General features: G+C 36.0%; 1 protein-coding gene across 7 annotated transcripts in view; it reads left to right on the forward strand.

Annotated features, from left to right (window-relative positions):
- Positions 1-19,505, forward strand: part of osbpl8 (oxysterol binding protein-like 8) — a 78,818-nt gene extending 59,313 nt beyond the window's left edge. For 5 of the 7 annotated variants that reach the window (XM_084407298.1, XM_084407303.1, XM_084407300.1 and 2 more), the window contains 20 exons: positions 2,241-2,311; positions 3,797-3,877; positions 3,980-4,081; positions 5,908-6,111; positions 6,950-7,034; positions 7,115-7,274; positions 8,761-8,986; positions 9,241-9,425; positions 10,268-10,349; positions 10,432-10,530; positions 10,612-10,708; positions 10,791-10,889; positions 12,162-12,259; positions 12,468-12,557; positions 13,791-13,927; positions 14,680-14,865; positions 15,538-15,625; positions 17,223-17,325; positions 17,409-17,514; positions 17,595-19,505. In XM_084407298.1, coding sequence (XP_084263424.1) covers positions 2,241-2,311; positions 3,797-3,877; positions 3,980-4,081; positions 5,908-6,111; positions 6,950-7,034; positions 7,115-7,274; positions 8,761-8,986; positions 9,241-9,425; positions 10,268-10,349; positions 10,432-10,530; positions 10,612-10,708; positions 10,791-10,889; positions 12,162-12,259; positions 12,468-12,557; positions 13,791-13,927; positions 14,680-14,865; positions 15,538-15,625; positions 17,223-17,325; positions 17,409-17,514; positions 17,595-17,727 — 2,432 coding nt within the window. In that variant the 3' untranslated portion in view covers positions 17,728-19,505. Of the gene's footprint in view, positions 1-2,240; positions 2,312-3,796; positions 3,878-3,979; positions 4,082-5,907; positions 6,112-6,949; positions 7,035-7,114; positions 7,275-8,760; positions 8,987-9,240; positions 9,426-10,267; positions 10,350-10,431; positions 10,531-10,611; positions 10,709-10,790; positions 10,890-12,161; positions 12,260-12,467; positions 12,558-13,790; positions 13,928-14,679; positions 14,866-15,537; positions 15,695-17,222; positions 17,326-17,408; positions 17,515-17,594 lie in introns of all 7 variants that reach the window. The other 2 variants (XM_084407297.1, XM_084407299.1) reach the window with 1 other exon arrangement.
- Positions 19,506-20,157: the final 652 nt, after the last annotated feature.

Raw genomic sequence — 20,157 nt, forward strand, 5'->3', positions numbered from 1 at the left:
CAAAGTGTAATAAAATAAAGACCTAAATGAGTATTTCGGACTTTTTTTCAACACAAGTCTGAAAGAAGACATGTTATTGAAGACAAATATCCAAAAATCTCAAAATTGACCAGTGAAAAAAAAACTATGTTTTTAGCCTGCCGTGTCTCGCCTTAAAGCATCTTATCTTATCTTATGACTGTTATAGTATGAAAGAGTTTTCTGCTGTTGTGCCTTTGTGATTAAACTGGGCCGAAATATCTTAAGTTTTCAGCGGTTGTTGCTTTGAGATAATCTAAATGATAAAGTTGATCAAATTAACTATTTAGCAGATACACTAAAAAAGGGGCCAATTTTCTCTCAGAAATTGCTAATACATTTCACAAATAAATGTCAGGTGGCATGTTGAATTGACTGTAATGGTATTCTCTTGTAAAACACACTCCAATTTTGTTTTATTTACAACTTCGAAAAGTTTTGGTTTTATGTTATATCAATGTTTTAGTGTGTATGCGCATTTAAAATGTTATAGTCTTTGTCTTCGGGGGAAAAGTTGTCATCCTCAGAAATTCTTTGGCCACACTCCAATTCATATAACTTATTAATAGTTAGTAAGGCAGTTGTTAAGTTTAGGCATTAAGGGATGTAGAATATGATCATGCAGAATAAGGCATTTAATATGTGCTTTATAAGTACTAATAAACAGCTAATAAGCAACTAGTTCATAGTGAGAATTGGACTCTAAACCAAAGTGTTACCACTTTTTTTTTTTAAGTGCTCTCTTGTCTGAGATTGTCTTTAAATAATAATTAATAGCTCAAATGTTTGTCAATGTGTCCTACCCAGTCTTTACTGTCAATAGAAAATGTCAGCATTGGACAGAAACCTGCTTATTAAGCTTTTCTATAAGGTCTTCAATCATAACTTGAATTAACTTGCCAACTTTTTTTTTATTACACTCCCAGCCAACAGTCAAGACAATGATTCTGTCAAGTAGAGATGTTATTTAAATTGACAGTTGTGCTATTCATGCCTAAGAAACTAACTAGTCTTGACAGAGTGACATTGACAGATCGTCCTCGGCCTTATCTCTTTTTTTTTTTTTTGCTTATGAAGAAGTGTTATCCTTTTTTCAAGGCCTTAGATATAGGACACGTCCACCACCATCAAAACACACCAGTGTTATTATCGTTAACTAAAACTAAAATCATAAAAATACATTTTTGATATGTATGATTTATTTTGCGACATAATATTTATACATTAAACATGATGATTCCTGCTGCACCTTTTATTTTCAGGTGTTTAGGAGCCGTTTGTGTCGTTCAGAGATCAGATGAAGTAGCGTGTGTGCAGTCTGTCAAAGCAAATGTGTGTGTTCAGGTAATTCCCTACATTGTGGGGACAAAATGGATAGTAATACCAGAAATCGTTAATCTTATGGGGACATTTTATAAATCATACTAAAATGTTTTTTGAAAATGGAAAAATGCAGAAAGTTGTCTGTGATGGGGTTTAGTGGTACATTTAGGGTTATAAATATCATTATGTCTATGCAAAGACCCCATAAAACGTGTGTGTGTGTGTGTGTGTGTGTGTGTGTGTGTGTGTGTGTGTGTGTTCCTCCAGCTGTTGTGAATCTCTGACTCACGGCACTCAGAGGTGTTGATACAGCCGTCACTGAGATATTTTCCCAGGGTCGTGACACTGAAATAATCTCATATTTTGCTCTAATGGAAAGATGTAGCCTCTAAGTGCAGGTCTGGGATCAGATTTTATACCTTGGTGAACATTTTAACATTGACCAATGCAGGTTTGTCGACCAGTGTTGATGAGAAATGTCTCTTTATAAAGTATAAACTGCACTTGTTGTTTATTAGCAACAGTTAATCATTAGACTTGAGGTCGTATCAAGAATAGTGAAATATCACTGGTGTTTCTACCATGAGAATCCTACATGCATATTTGTTTGTATATAGACATATTATCTTATTATAAATTATTGTTATATACAACTTTTTTTTTTATTGTATAACATGACTTGTGATATATTTGGTGATACATTTTACACAGGTTAAGGAAAGAAAGGGGGGGAAAAAACAAGAACAAACACAAAACACAGTGCAAAGAGGTTCCAAAGCCTTTCAGTATTTTATATTTTTATTTGATATATATATATATATTTAAATGCCCAGTAATCTAATTGGCTAAATATCAGCCTAGCTGGTCGAGTCGAATTACAATGTCTTGCTTTTTTGCAGGTTTTGAACGTGGCAAAGACGAAATCCTGCCTCTGAAAGAAGACTCCTCACACTCCATATCCAAGAGCAAGGTAAACTCACACTCAGACAGGCTCTTGTTTATTCTCCCTTCCCATGATCCTCTGAGGACTGGAATCGGATCAATGTGGGTCGGCTGGTCCTCTAGCAATCTTCAGCCCTTGTTTATTAATTATACATAGTCAAGAGCATCTCAGAGGTGACAGGACTGTGGGGGGTGGGGGGTGGGGGTGGGGGGGTGCATTGATTAGCAGCGCATCAGAAATAATCCCCGAGAAGATGCTGTTAACATCCAACACTCGGTAATGTGATCAAATTGCTTCAGAGCCATGCAGGTTTTCATAAGGTTTTGTAGACGTAGGCGTGCCGCCACATCCAGACAGACCGCTAATACAAACACTCGCAATCCCTAATAAATCCCAAGTCACAGATCCCGTCAAACACGAGAGCCGGATTGCAGAAGAGCGTGAGGAATTAGCTGATATCTTTCAAAGGCATATTCACGTAAAGATATTTCTCCTAATCGGCTGTGAAAGGCTTCGGAGACAGATCTTTACCCGAAACCAGGGTCCGAAATGAAGTTTTGACACACCTGGCAGGTGTTCTGAGTAAATGTTCAGAATTGATGTGCTTCTTACTATTCATGAAACTGTATTTTGCATTATTTCTTTTTTTTAAATACACAACTTTTTTTTTTTTTTGCTTGTATTTTTCCAAGAAACATTAAACATTTATATTATATTGTATTAATTATATGTGTTTAGTAGTGTTATTTTAGTATGATAGAGATACTTTTATAATTTTTTGTATATTTTTATAGTGCTGCACCCATGCGATCTTACTCTTAAATGACAACGATTCACCTTATGAAGTTAACTTGATAATAAAGCTTCAAATAAAGATTGTATCAATTACATCTTTACACCAGTAGGTGGCGACTAGCGACTGTTAAAAAATCACTTTGTCATTAAATCATTCATTTAATAGATTTGTTCAAAAGCACAGATTCATTCAGTCTTTATAAGTGAGTCATTGAATCATTCGTTCAAACTTTTTTCTTTTTTTTTTTACAAAAAATAAATTAGATTTATAATTTTTTTAAATAGACTGTGGCAATAAACATTTTGTCAGAACCCCTAGTAATTTACATGTTATTTTCTTTAGTGGTCTATTCAGAATCGTGATCTCTATTTTAAACCAAAAAATTTTGATTTGTAAAGTTTTTTTATTTTAAATGTCCATATAGTTTTTTTGTTTTAGTTTATTTAGTTATTTTAATACTTCAATAAAAAAACATAAAAAAAAAAAAAAAACATTATTTCAGCTAGTAGCCGAAGTAACATTTACATTTCATGTAATGATTATTTTATTTCTAGTAATGAATGTTTTTTTTTTATGGTTTTGTTTTTAATTAAGAGTTATATGTGTGCATGTATAATGAATTATGACATTTATTTAGGCCAAGCTAAAGTGCAGCTCAAAATATCATGATTTACAGCATGCTGTGCTAATTACTAAAGTCTGTGTTGCTTTCGCAGTCGGAAACCAAGCTCTATAATGGCTCAGACAAGGACGTATCTGCGTCTGGAAACAAACTTACAAAGAAGGAGTCTCTCAAGGTACAGCCACACTCATTAATGGCACCCAGAGTTTCACTGTGCTTTTCTTGCATTATGTTGGAGTACTGATGACCAATAATTGTGACTGTGATGCTTGTTCAGGTGCAAAAGAAGAACTACAGGGAAGAGAAGAAACGCGCCACTAAAGAACTGCTCAGCACCATCACTGATCCGTCTGTCATCGTCATGGCCGACTGGCTCAAGGTGCGTCATTAAAATGTGTTTATACTTATAGGCCTTTTTCATTCTGGAGGTTTCAGTGTGGAATCAAGTTAGTTGCATCGGGAAAAATGAGTGTTTTCCGGTACAGCTGCACAATTAATCAGTTAAAAGATTGCAGTCTCGATTCAAACGCCCTACGATATTCGTAAATGACAGCGATTCGGCGATATGTCCATCACAGTACCATCACAGCGAGAGCAGTTGTCATGTATAGGTATGAAGCAGTCTTTTCAACCACACGGTATCATTCAAATGATCACAGAAGTACTGGGATAAAAGTTTATAGATAAACACTGATAGTGATAAAAATAGAGCAAATCACCTTTTGAAAGTAACTTGATGCTTCAAATAAAGATTGTATCAGTGACATCGGTACACCAGTAGGTGGCGACAAGCCATACATAAAAATGTATTTGTCATTAAATCATTCATTCAACAGATTCGTTCAGTCTTTACAAGTGAGTCATTGAATCATTCACTCAAACTGTTTTTTTTTTGTTTTTTTTTTCAATTACACTGCAGCAATTAAAGGGGTGGTTGATTATGATTTAAATTTTTTAACTTTAGTTAGTGTGTAATGTTGCTGTTTGAGCGTAAACAACATCTGCAAAGTTGCAATGCTCAAAGTTCAAAGCAAAGGGAGATATTTGCTTTTAAAGAAATCACTTTTTAAGGACTACAATAAACGTCTGGTTGGGTCTACACAACATTCCTCCCGGGTTAGTGACATCACCAACCCTAAAATTTACATAAACCCCGCCCCCGGGAATACAATTTATAGATTATCAAGACAGAATATGCTAATCAATGACTAGAAGATAACTACACATAAGCTACATAAATTCATCAACTAACCGTTCAGAAATGTTCTGTCGCTTCTACATGTTGTCACTTCTTCTTGAGTCTCTCCATCTTTCTGACTTCGGTTTGTACATAAAAGGTTAAACGTTTTTGAAATTTCCAGTGCATGTCTGTGTGAGGTAAAAGGACACGAGCTCTTGAAGCTCCGCCCCCTTGTGCCGGGAGCAGCAGCTCATTTGCATTTAAAGGAACAGACACAAAACGGTGCGTTTTTGCTCACCCTCAAAAAGTAACAATTTTAACATGCTATATAAAAATATCTGTGGGGTATTTTGAGCTAAAACTTCACATACACACTCTGGGGACATCAACGACTTATTTTACATCTTGTGAAAAGGGCATTATACCACCCCTTTAACATTTTCTCAGAACCTCTAGTAAATTACATGCTATTTTATCTAGTTGTCCTCTCTTTTTTTTCTTTTTTTTACAAATTTTATCCGGAATCGTGCAGCTCTAGTCTGCGTTTTGGTTGTATGGTTCACAAATAATATGAAAGCAATTCGGCCTAATTTGCAGAAAAAGGCTTACATAAGTAGTATAATGCATGTCCATTTACACATAAATTATCTCAAAATTGTCTTATTCTTCATTGAATCTCACGTAATTCATCCACAGCAGACAGATGCAAGTGCTGTACTATTGAGTTTTGGTGGTCAAACCCAACAGGACAAAAACATGATTAAAAATTTAACAGCACTTTTCATTTTGACGTCTCCTCCTCAGTCTTTACATTGCTGCAGGGGTAAACCGCTGATTTTAATAATCACAGTGACACTCACAATGATTAAACCAATGTGATAGTATGCAAAAAAAAAAGACCTGCAGGCACAGGAGAAAGGGAAGTTAAAATCGATCTTAGGTCTGGATCAAGTAATCAAACCACATCCTTAAAATGACCTCCAGTCTCCAGTCATATGAGCCCGTTTCCTCTCTCTCTCTCTCAGATCCGTGGCACGTTGAAGAGCTGGACCAAGCTGTGGTGTGTGCTGAAGCCAGGCGTCCTGCTGATCTATAAGACCAATAAGAACGGCCAGTGGGTCGGTACCGTGCTGCTCAACGCCTGTGAGCTCATCGAGAGACCGTCGAAGAAGGACGGGTTCTGCTTCAAGCTCTTCCACCCGCTCGAGCAGTCCATCTGGGCCGTCAAGGTACGTGAGAAAACTCGGATTTACCCGAACCTTTTCGGATTTGCGTTGTTTTGCATTATCGTTTGAAAATTAAATGTTTGGAGTAGACATACTGTCACGATCACCAGTGAGAGTGGCCCTCGATTACCATCAGAGGGTGCTCCACCTCAGACTCTAGCAAAGACTACATTACCCATAACCCACTGCACAGACTATCAGCCATGATTGTGTTCAGCTGTTGCTTGTTAGTTTCTGCCTATATAAACCTGGTTAATTCAGTCACTCTAGGTCTTGTTAGTATGTAAGTACTGCATATCTGAGCCTTGTTCCCCGGATCTTTGTTATTTCTGTTCCCCGGATATCATTGGTTTTGCCTTAGCCCTGGACATTGTCTTTGTTTGGACTGCTCATCTGTGTTTCGACCTTTGCCTGGCCTTTGTGTATAAACTGCGTTTGGATCCTCAACCCTCGGGTCTCGGAGCAGTTATGTTACACACACCTCTAATCTTTGAAGTGCCAAAATAAGTCTTAAAGGCATTGTAAGACAAAACATAAATAATAATATAAATATAAAAATAATATAATAAAAAACATGCATTAAATATTTAAAAACACACAACATTAATTTGAAGAAGAAAACATTATAAATGTCTTTACTTTCAATTTAATGTGTCCTTACTGAAGTATAAAAAAATGTGCTATTGACCGGTAGTGTATAAAATAAATATAAAGTGTATATAAAAAGAAAATGCTATGAGAATGGACTCTTTAATATTAATAATATTCTTTTATTAGTGTAAAAAGTGCCATTTGGATAGTTGGATGAAGTGTTTGTTTATTGTGTTTGCGTGTGTCTCAGGGCCCTAAAGGAGAAGCCGTGGGGTCCATCACACAGCCGTTACCCAGCAGCCACCTGATCTTCAGAGCGGCTTCAGAATCTGACGGTGAGACACACACTCAACACACTGACAAAACAGAGCGCTGTATTTTACTGCGGCTTCAATCCCTTGCGTGATGTGTGCAGGCCGATGTTGGATGGACGCTCTTGAGCTGGCTCTGAAATGCTCGAGTTTGCTGAAGAGAACGATGATCAGAGAGGGCAAAGAGGAGACGCCACAGACCGCAGAGCACTCGCACATCAACTTCTACAGTCTGCTGCGGGCGCACAACATGCAGGGCTTTCAGTAAGAGCACTTTAACACACTGAGCTGTCATGTGACGGGCTCTTTAGATTCATGTTTTATTCAGCATTGATAAAAACTGACACTTCATGAACTTGCATATTCATTTTTAATGACGGACGATCAGCGGCAGAGTGCCGTGACATTTACTTGGAAATCTTTAGTGAGAGCTCAGTCTTGGCTAATATGATAGCAGATAGTTATTTTTATATCATGGCACACTAGAAATATGATAACCAATGTGATAGAAACATGAAAACCAATAATAATTCATTTCCATTCATTTTTCCCATAGGGATTTAAAAATAGTCTTTATAAAAGCGTTATACAATATGAACTAAAACAGCCAGCTATGAGGTGAATCACAACATTACAAACTTTGATTTGAAGCAAAAACGTATTTGATAATCAGACTAAAAGATGAAGGTACAAGACTGCGTGGTTAACGGCTTTAGCGAGGAAAAGAACTACAAAAGAAAGCATTGCGATGACAAATAAAATAAAAAAATACGTTTATTGCAAAAAAAGAAGGAAAGTATATCAAGACCATCATGCTTTACAGCTAAAGAGCTCTTTTTGCGTATTTTGCTTGATGCAACCCGCTGATTGGTGGAATTTTCTGTACTGCATCATGGGTAATGTAGTTTTTCACCACAAATTCAGCTGGTAAACATGATTATTTAAAAAAATAAGTTGAAATAATGCGGGCTGACAGCTTCAACAAAAGCCTATACAATCGATTAACAACCTCATAGCTCACAGTAGGTCTGTCTTTAAAGATTTATCACTATGTCGTCAAAAAGCATTTTCACTGTTAACCCACAGTTTTAACTTCCAGAATTCAGATGTTGGACTCTAATGTTGGTTTCACAAAGATAGACTTTGACTATGGCTTAGATATAGTAGATAGTCAGACTTCAGATAGACATCTAAATCAGACCGTTGCACAAAGCACTTAAGACTCTGTCTATCTTAAGTAGGACTACACTGCAATGCATTCTGGGTAAAATAAGACACTTTTCAAAACAAAAAACATGGCGGATCGAGTAAGCGCATTCAACCGCTCAGTGCAGTTTACCCCGGCGGAAAATATGTGTTTGTTGGAGGAGTGTAACAGTTACAAGGACATTTTACTTGGGAAATTTAGCAGAGAATGTAGTAACAAGAAAAAATGTTTAAATTATGAGCCATTTTCCCTTTTCTTTTGGCTGTTTGTAATGTAACTGATTTTATTGCTGGTTGCCAAGGTAACACAGAGTCTTAGACCTAAGTTAGCCTGGGGGTAAGGGGTCTAATTTTTTTGGTCTAAATTAAGTCAGTCTTTATTTTTGTGAAACAGTCTAACATGCATTAGCCTAGTCTATGAGCACATTTTAGACTTGTCTAACACTATAGAAACCGGCCCCTGATGTAGTCAGCGCATCACTAGTCACCGATTAATGCAAGTCCTGTGTTTGTGTACTAACTGAGAGTTTGCGTGATCCACCAGGTTTAATGACAGTGACCAGTTTAAGGATCCAGACCTGTATTCCGATAAGTCGGACCGTGAGAATGAGCAGGAGCAGGAGGAGTGGGAAAATGAGGTGATGGATAAAAGTGAAGAGAGCGACAGCGACACATCAGAGCGACAAGAAGACTCGTACGTCGACATGGATCCCAACGAGACGCTGCGGGAAACGCCGTACATTGAGCAGAGCCACGAGGAGCTCGGAGAGGTGCGTGTGCGAGTGAAGTCCGGCTCAATACAATCCCTCATTTAAAAACTGTGTAAATCATGACATTATCATGATGAATTATTGTTTGGCTCGAGTGGAGTGCTATTAATGCACAGATGCTAACACAATATTCAGACGTCTATTTTTACAGCAGACAGCTGGGGTGATGAACAGAAAGTCTGTGGTGGATATGACACAATCTGTTCACTCAATCTGTGTGTGTGTGTGTGTGTGTGTGTGTGTGTGTTTATCAGGCTGGTGAAGCGGCTCAGACAGAGACAGTATCAGAAGAGAATAAATCTCTGATCTGGACTCTACTGAAGCAGGTCCGGCCCGGCATGGACCTGTCCAAAGTCGTCCTGCCCACCTTCATCCTGGAGCCACGATCCTTCCTGGACAAACTGTCCGATTACTACTACCACGCGGACTTCCTGTCGGAGTAAGACAACACACACACACACACAGGCACAGTGACGTTCAGAGTATTCAGATGGTCCTTTATATTCCCAAATAAATCGGAAACTAATAAAATAATTGAAATAAAGCTGAATGAATGTATATTATAATGTTTGTAGAAATGTTGCCTTGGCCGGCAAGTGAAATAAATAGTTGAAGCACTACTAAAACTGAAATAAAAATAATGCAACATATAAATAAAGTAATAACAATTAATAAAAGAACACCATAAAATTACAAAATGAACCTAACAATTAACATCAATATCAATTTGAAATATTAATAACTAGTAGTAGTTTATGAATAATAATAAAAGGACACTGGTTACAAATCAAGTGTTCCGGAAATGTGCATTGTTAGGTTCGACTTAAATAATATATTGTGTTTTAAAAAACATACGGGTTTCTAAAATTAAAGTGATTTAAAAACCATAAATTGTGTTTTAAAAACAAAAACAAAAAATGTGTTAATTTTTTTTTTTTTTATATATATATATATATATATATATATATATATTATTTTTTTTTTAAATGTAATTTATATACAATTTATTTTAGCATTAAGGATAAAGTGGGACAAACATGGTGACTAAATAATAATCCAATTAATTAAATGACATTTATTCATATTAATAATAATCACAGTATATTGTTTATTATTATTATTATTATTATAAATAAATGTACTTTATTTCATTGGATTGTTTGTCCACATATAGTCCTCAGTGTGAAGGCAAAATAAAATGTAAAAATATACATAACATCTGATTTTAGGTTGTTTCATTAAAGAAGCTTCATCATAATTGTCTGTGTTTTATGTCATCAGAGCGGCAGTGGAGGAGAACGCTTATAACCGGATGAAGAAGGTGGTCAAATGGTACATTTCTGGATTCTACAAGAAGCCAAAGGTGAAGACAGATTCACGAACAGCCATCAGGCGTCTCAAATCTGTCATTTTACTTCATATTTTCGTCTTTTCGTCATTGACAGGGTTTAAAGAAACCGTATAACCCCATTATCGGAGAAACGTTTCGCTGTTTATGGATCCACACCAAGACAAACAGCAAAACCTTCTACATCGCAGAGCAGGTAAAGCAGTGACATCCACTTCGATTCCAGTTAGTATATTATTGAACTACACACCAAGATGATACATATGTTGTCCTCCAGGTATCCCATCATCCTCCAGTTTCAGCCTTTTACGTCAGTAACAGGAAGGATGGCTTTTGTCTCAGCGGCAGCATCCTGGCCAAGTCCAAGTTTTACGGTGAGACATAAGATACACTATTAAATCGCATGATTTTGTATAACACACACGTCTGATTGTGAGTTTGTTGGTGTTTTTTTAGGAAACTCGCTGTCGGCCATCTTGGACGGAGAAGCCAGGCTGTCGTTTCTGAACAGAGGGGAGGATTATGTGATGAACATGCCCTACGCTCACTGCAAAGGTCTGTCTGCGCACACGCACATACGTTAATGTGAACTATCACCCGTTAGCACAGCTAACAGTCACACTGCACGACTAACCCTATCCCCGTTGTCTTCTGTAGGGACACATCTAGGTATGTTTACATGTCTAGTAACTCGTTTGGACTGGTTTAGATACATGTGCAGTATCCAGGCTAGATTTGGCATTTTAGTTAGAATATGACGGTTTGGTAACACTTTATACAGTATATCTCTTAATAATAACAAGAAAAACATTAGCTCATTATGTAACGCTTAACAGATCTTTAGCTAATGTACATTCAAATAGTTTTTTTATATATATTTACCATACCTAAGTGTGTATATTTTATTATTTATATCATAAATAATATATTCTCTCTCTCTCTCTCTCTCTCTCTCTCTATATATATATATACATACATACACGTTAATAATATATTTGTTTAATATTTAGTTATGGATATGTATTTATGATTTATATTTATGTAATTTACTATATTAAATATATTTATAGAATGTTAATTATATATATATACTTATTTTTACATTATATTAATATATATATTAATTATTATATTATATAAATATTATATAAATATAATATATATTATATTATATAAATATATATATTATATTATATAAATTATAAAATTATGTAATTATAAATATTAAAATTGTGTGTGTGTATGTATATATGTATGTGTGTATATATATGTATATATATAATACGATTCATAATTGTATTTGTCATGTATATTTATAAAGATCTATTAATTTATTTATTTATATATATATAATGCATATAGTAATACATACAACAAGATTATACATTTATATATGTTTGTGTGTGTGTGTGAATATGAAAAAGTCTATTAAATACATATTTATAACAGTATTTTATATATAATATACATTTAATAATATACTTTTTTCATATTTAATCTGTTAAGCTTTCAATAGTATTTGTTAATGTTGAATTGTTATCATAGAGTGTTACCAAAGACCATCTCCTGCAGACTGAGGTCTGGCTTAGCAAGCGTCATGTATTACGGCTGTTTGTCCAGAAACGTGATGTGCGTTGTTGGGTTTTTTAATAAGATTATTATTATTATTATAAGAGAACCTGTGCAAATAAAATAAATCTCAGTGTCCTTACACACACACACACACACACACACACACACACACACACACACGGGTTTATTCACTAACAGTCAGATACACCATTCACTCAGGCAGATTAACACACATTCTGTGTCTGTGTCTCTCAGGGATCCTGTACGGTACTATGACTCTGGAGTTGGGCGGACAGGTGTCCATCACCTGTGAGAAGACGGGCTACAGCGCTCAGCTGGAGTTCAAACTCAAGGTGTGTGTGTGTGTGTGTGTGTTCATGTCAGTGTGTTTTTGAGCTTTGGTGACATTTAGAAGAACAGTGGGGCGCAGACAGAAAGGCCACAGACATCACATCCGTAACACATCATACTAAATGCCACACTGATAACGACATCCACAAATGGATGATGCTTTATATGACCTGTTTCAATGGCATGACTGATATTTCCCCGTCATCTCAGCCGTTCCTTGGCAGCAGTGATAGTGTCAATCAGATCAACGGGAAGATCAAACTTGGGAAGGAGGTGCTGGCGACACTCGAGGGGCACTGGGTGAGTAGTGTGTGTGTGTGTGTGTGTGTGTGTGTGTGTGTGTGTGTGTGTGTGTGTGTGTGTGTGTGTGTGTGTGTGTGTGTGTGTGTGTGTGTGTGTGTGTGTGTGTGTGTGTGTGTGTGTGTGTGTGTGCGAAAGTAACAAGAAATTAACTGTAAAAGTCCTCGTCCGAAATGTTCGCACGTTAAAAAATGAATACGACCTCACCAGAGAATGTCTAATAAGGGGAGAAGCTCCACTCTCAGTAAACTGAGTTAACCGTAAACAGAGTCACTTATTTGCTTAAAAAAGTCTTTTAGAATGTCAATGACGTCATACACATCGTACGACCAGAGATACGGCTTTACGGCAATCCTTCAGTCACTCTGGTGCTTTCGCGCTCTGCACTTTCTTTTCTCTCGAGGCATCGACAACACAGCTGACACAGGTAAATACACGTGCTAGAAGAGGTTTTGTTTTGTTTGTTTTAAAAGACCATCAAGCGGTATCTCTGGTTGTAATCAGTCCTTCACTGACCAATCAGCGTTCATTAGCAGAATGCTAGCGTGTTATGGGCAACAACAACTCAACCTGTAAGAAATCGAAAGGACATAAGTACTCGTTCATTCAACTTTCGACCTAAAACCCATGTTGAACTTGCAAAACCTACAATCAAATCTGAGATTTCTCAGCGGCAATCGGGTGAAAGAGACAAATTTAGCCGTCTAGCCCCATAGACTCCCATTCATTCTGCACTCATGGGCGATCGCCCCCAGTGGAACTCTGGTGGAACTACAACCACAATTCGGTACAATAGGACTTAATAGGGAGTGGGCAGGCTCTCCGTAGACGGGCCATGACCTCAAGTTGTGTCAATCACGTTTACACACTGCCTCCGAAACATTCATCCGTCATAAACAAGATTCGATCGGGTTCGATTTTCTGCGTTTTTCGCATCCGTAAGCAAGCATTTTGAGAGGTGTTTTGACAATTCAGAGCCACCGAATGACGAATACGAAAAAACGCATACGAAAATTTAGGTTACAGAAAAATTCCCAAATGTGTTTGGTCACTTTTACATGTCAGTCAAGCGATTTTTAATGTCAAAGTGAGCAGTTCTTGGCCGGAATACTCTGAAGCATGTGGTCTAGCCACAACTAATGATGTTAGCAAATGGAAATGTCTTTTGACCTGAAACTAAGGCTTCTTAGAGCTCTTTGAGATTCAGACTGTCATTGTGTGTGTTTTCTACAGGACAGCGAAGTCTTCATCAACGATAAGAAGACGGGTGAGATGGAGACGTTTTGGAACCCAACGCCGGAGCTGAGGCAGGACCGACTGATCCGAGGCACCGTTCCTCCTGAAGAACAGAGCGAGTTTGAGTCCGAGAGGTATCGATGCTCGTCACGTGATGCGGGATCACTGAATTCATTCATAAACATATATATATATATATATATATATATATCTCTCAATCATCGTGATATGGACTAGTGTCTGTGAATATTAAACCACAAAAGACTGCTATTGAAATCTGAAGTCTGGATGTTCTGCTTGAGCGTCACAGAAAGAAACTCAAAGATCTTCTCTACAACCCGCCAAAATAAAAAGAGTTTGGTTTAACTTGAAGAAATTGTGACATCACTATTGGACATTATTGGAATATCAAACAGCTTTCCTATTTAATTATTTTAACAGTTTATTACACTTTAAAATATTAATAAAATAATGTTTTATGCCCTTATTTGGTTACCACCATTTTTTTTATTAATACATTTGTATTAATTACAACCCAGAATTTCTAGATTTTTTTTTTTTGATATAAATAAATTGTTAAAGTTTTATGAATTAAATTGGTTAGACATGATTTTTTTATTATTCAAATTTAATTAAACCATTAAAACAGACACATTTCATAAAATGGTAAAATAAAACTGATTTAATAGGGCCCTAAAAATGTAATTTTTGTTAAACTTTAAGCTTTAAATTAAATTTTACCATTAAAATGGAATCTGGGACAAAATCAAAGGGATTTCATAGGGCCCTACGCTAATGCTAATGCTCAGTGACATGAGAAATAACAAATAGTTTCGTGATTATGAAAAGGACCACATTTACAGAAGTGTTTCTCTGTCATCTTCAGGCTGTGGCAACACGTGACACGGGCCATAAACAACAAGGACCAGACGGAGGCGACCAATGAGAAGTTCATCCTGGAGGAGGTTCAGAGGAAGGCGGCGCGCGAGCGCAAGGCCAAGTGTGAGGAGTGGATGCCCGCGCTGTTCGAGCAGGACCCCGCCACCGGAGAGTGGCATTACCGCTACGCTGAGTAAGCACACATTTAGATTTCATTACGATTCATTCAAGTGATGATGTATGCCTTCAGTTGATTGCCACTGTGTTTGATGATGAATTTATATTAAATCATAAATCCAGAAAAATGTAATCACAACACGGAAAAAAAACTCTATTATTATTAAAATTGTATTGAATTATTAAATTGTTAAAGCTTGATGAATTTTACTGATTAGACATGATTTTTTATGATTAAATTAAATTAATTTATTTAACTAAAGCATCAAAAATAGAATCCAGAAAAATTCAAATGGAAAACAGGGATTTTGTGAAATTTGTGGGCCCTAAAAATGTAATTTTTGTTACTTAAATAAAAAAAAAAATTATATATATATATATATATTGACATTTTAATTAATTAAGTTGTTAACGTTTTGTGAATTCAATTGATTAGACATGATTTTTGATTATGGAAAACACGGAATAAAAATAAAACTGATTTTATAGGGCCCAAAATTGTACGTTTTTTGATAGCTTGATTTTGTTGGCGGCTAAAATTGAATTGAAGCATTAAACCAGATCTGAGAGCAGTTCAGCCAGCGCTCACTGTTGGTTTTCTAACACACGCTGCCCCCTCCTGGACAGGAAGTGCATTGTAGCGTGTCCCGTTTACTGTGAGGATGGTGTGTTTCTCTCTGTGTCCTAGCACTCGTCCGTGGGATCCGCTCAACGATCTGATTCAGTTCGAGAAAGACGGCTGTATTCAGACCAAAGTGCGCCACAGGACGCCTATGGTACGTTCAGCCAGTGTAGTTAGTCTCAGTACCCAGCAGGGCTCCCGGAGGGACAATTACCTGAGCCAGGTACGTCCTTCTGTCCCCACCTTTCCCTCCTTCTACCCACAATCCCTCTCTCTGCTTCCATCTCATCATCGCCTGCCGTCGCCTGCGCTCTGTCCATGCTTCAACCTTCCATTCACCGTTCTGCAATGCAACCAATCATCTGCTGCCTGACCTGGTCACATGACCACTCTGCTTCATTTTCAGCTTTTGTTTTTTCTTTGTGCTCTTTGGCGTTTGCAACTGACTCGCATGCGTGCCCGTGTGATTGTTCTGTTTTCTGGTTGCCTCAGGGATGCATCTTTGAAACTAGGGTCCAAAATGAATCTTGGGATTTCGTATAAAACAAAGATAGGAATAAATGTGCACATTAAATCACATGGGATGGAAACAATATTTTTTGTGATATTCAGAAATTTTAGATAAATAATAAATATAATAATTAAATTCATGCTTAAATAAATAATAAATGTTGTATTAAATAAAAAGTGTTTGAATAAATTTGAATAAATAATAAATGTGAGATTTGAAAAAATAAGTGTAACAATAAAATTGATTGTGTTTTCAAATAAATAGTAATATGTAATAAAATAATAATTAGACGTTACATTTTCACTATTGAATTTGCATTTAAATAAATAAATGTAAGAGTTAAATATATAATGTAATAATAAATGGTTTGAAATTAAATTGTCGTTTAAATAATAAATGTTGTAATAAATGAAGGGTTGGGGAAGTAGAATGAAAGAGATGCGTTTAAATAATAATACATTTAGAAATGTAAAAATTAATAATAAATTCAATGATAAAAATGATTTTAAATTAAATGTGCTTTCAAATAAATAGTAAATGTAATAAATAAAATAATAATTAGAAATTCAATTTGGAGTTAAATAAATAATACATATAATAATAATAATAATAAATAATAATTAGAAATTAAATTTGGAGTTAAACAAATAATGCATATAATAATAAAAAATTATTAGAAATAAATTTGGAGTTAAACAAATAATGCATATAATAATAAAAAATTATTAGAAATAAATTTGGAGTTAAACAAATAATACATATTAATAATAAAAAATTATTAGAAATAAATTTGGAGTTAAACAAATAATGCATATAATAATAATAATAATAATAAATAATAATTAGAAATTAAATTTGGAGTTAAACAAATAATACATATAATAATAATAATAATAATTAGAAATTAAATTTGGAGTTAAACAAATAATGCATATAATAATGCATAAAAAATTGTTAGAAATTAAATTAGCATTTAAATAAATACATAATAAATGTATTTAAATTGCATTTGAACAAGCAATAAATGTAAAAAAAATAAAAAATAATTCAACTTGGATGGAAACAAATATGCAAAGTACAGCTTCATGGCCAGTGTAAAATGCAAAAAGTTCATGTTGGACCCAGTTTGCAGCCTTTCAAAAATATCTGAGAATCGCATATATAATTCAGCCTGTCATAATCACAATATAAAGAATAAACTGTGTGAATGCCCGGCTCTCGTCTGCGTGTGTTTCTGCAGGTGACGGGACCAAAACGGAAACACAAGAGTGATAAACCTAAGAGTCCTGAAAGTGGCTGCTCGTCTCCAGAGCCGGACCGACAGGACTCGTCGGGCAGCGAGAGTACGTCACACACACACACACACACACACACACACACACACATGCTCAAACATGCCACCACCTGATCATGCTCTTTCCTTCAGGGCACAAAAGCAAACACAACAGCCGCCTCCGGAAGAAAGGAACAGATCTGAGTGAAATCCAAAGTGCCATTGAGTCGATCAGAAAAACCCAGGAAGACATTAACAGGTGACGCTGCGTCTCTAATACACACTCACATCATCACAGTGAACAACAAGAATACTCACCTTTCTTAACATTGCGTCCAGGAGCGTCAGCGCCCTGAGGAGTCGAGTGGCGAGTCAGTCGACGACGGAGAGCTGGTTCCTCACTCACAGAGATTTCGCCATCATCCTCTTCCTCATCTTCGTCCAGGTCCTCCTCAACTTCATCTTCAAGTAACGAGTCCAGGTCTCCTCCTCAAACGGGAGACTCCTTTAGCACCACCTCACGATCACATTCGGTTTTCATTCGTTCCGGTTTTTTTTTTTAATGAATTCGTATCGTCGGCTAATATCGGCCGTGGTTGAAGTGCATTGTGGGATGTTTTTTAGAAATGACTGTTTACTTTTATTCTTCAAAAAAGAGGAAATTCTTCATCATCCCTCCAATGGTTTCAATTTATTTTAGCACTGTTTTTACCCCTCCGCGAGCGAAGTGGAGGACGTCAGTCAATATACACACTTAATGGGTGAATATCATCAAATCTAGGTCAAAAAAAAGGACACGAAAAACCTATTGATATGATATTTTCATGACAAATAAGCACATTTCACCCCAAATTCTCATGACTGAAGTGCAAAAAACAAACAAAAAAACATCATTACTATAATATAATCCCCCCAAAAAATGAGATCTTATTAAGTATTTGTACGTGATGGTATTTATTGTACTGCCTTTAATTTGTACTGATTTAAATCAAATTTGCGTATGGATGCATTATAGCAATGAGAATTTGGAAACGTTATGAAAGTGAATACGTCTTAATGCGTTTTAGTCCTCAAATTCAATGTTTTTGTTTCTTTTGGGACTGAAATGTGAACACCCGAATATAAAACTTTACAAAAAAGGTTCAATATTGCTGATGTTACTGCTATTTTATGAACATTTTATTAAATGAATGAAGGATGTTGTGAGTCGAGGTTAAATTTTGTATTATTTAAAAACTGTTCCGGGAACAATTTCATTCTAAATCTTAATATTTTTTTTTTAACAGCACAGTATGTGGATCCTGCATTTCATACCTTCGTTAAGTCGTGTTTGAAGGTAACGATGTTTTAATTTATTCGAAGGATACGCGTGTACAGTATCTCAAGCGTCACATTTTAATATTACTCGGAGGAAACAGTAGATCTAGGCGTTAGTAAAACCTGTAGCAGGAAATACTGTTGCGTACTTTTTGTAGTTGCTTGACTCTTGTCCGCCAATGTTACATCAGACTAGATGTACGATTAACAAGCCAAATAGTCTGAGAGTAGATTAGAGCGTTAACGTCTCATCTGTACATAGTAAAGAACCCATTTCCTTTTGTACTTCTAGAGAAAACGTGTGTTAGCCAGACGCCGTGTCACCCATAGCCCCGTCACGTGTCTTCTGTTCGGTCACCTGATCACTTGCACAGCGTCCAATCAGATGTTTTGAATGTGCTCACGTCAACAATAACTACTAAAAAGAAAAAAACCACGTGCCTTTACAAGCGGGTCCTGCAGCCGGAGTCTGAGGGATTACACCCGACCGTTTTAATTCCCACCATCGTTTGTCTTTATTTCTCACTTTGGAGTGAATGTGCCATACTCGATCTCGGAGACGCGTCCGGCTCGGCGTCTCACTGTGAGTTTTAGATTTCGTCCCGGAGCTCAAAGCTGCCATAGATCTGCCATCGTCTGCCACCAAAACCAGGGATCAAACTCCACGTCACACGTCACACTCTGTTCAGTGTTCGTCTCTCCACGTTGCACACTTCACAGGCTTCTAGTTGAGATCTTTTGTTCACTTTTTTTTTGGTTCACCCCAGGCTCTTTTTACAGGTTTTTACTCCTGCTGATCCATGTTGTTGTTGTTGTTGTTGTTCTGTTCTTGATGATTTCCTGCTCTCTGTGTACAGACCATGCTTTATTTGTATTACGCCCGAAGTTTATTGTCACCTGTGACATATCACCAAATAAATGGAAAAGACTGTACTATTGTTTCTCCTTCCTTTTGCACGTCAGTATTGATTTTTATTAAATTGGTTTTGTGTAAAAGTTATTATAGTTATATTTACACACTATCATTGGTTTTCAGTTTATTTCAGTTTCGTTGTATTGATTTTTAATGTGCTGACTGGTGTCATTTAAACATTTTTTAACTGTGTTAAATATCAAGTCTAGTGGGATTGCTTATATCTGGTTGTACAGTTTTATAATAGAACATTTATCAAAACCTAAAAATAATTTGTGGCCTTTTTTAGCTAGTTTTAGAGACATACAGTACCAGTCAAAAGTTTGGAAACATTACTATTTTTAATGCTTTTGAAAGAAGTCTCTTATGCTCATCAAGCCTGCAGTTAAAAAAAAAAAAAAAAATTAATATTATGAAATATTATTACAATTTAAAATAATGGTTCTCTTTTTTTAATATACTTTAAAATGTCATTTATTTTTGTGATGCAAAGCTGAATTTTCATCAGCAAGTACTCCAGTCTTTGGTGTCTTATGATCCTTCAGAAATCATTCTAATATGATGATTTATGATCAATGTTGGAAACAGTTGTGCTGCTTAATATATTTTTTTATAACCTGAGATACTTTTTTCAGGATTATTTGATGAATAAAAAGTTAAAAAGAACTGTAT

Source organism: Rutilus rutilus (genome assembly GCF_951802725.1).
Source record: "Rutilus rutilus genome assembly, chromosome: 4".
Lineage (NCBI taxonomy): Eukaryota > Metazoa > Chordata > Actinopteri > Cypriniformes > Leuciscidae > Rutilus > Rutilus rutilus.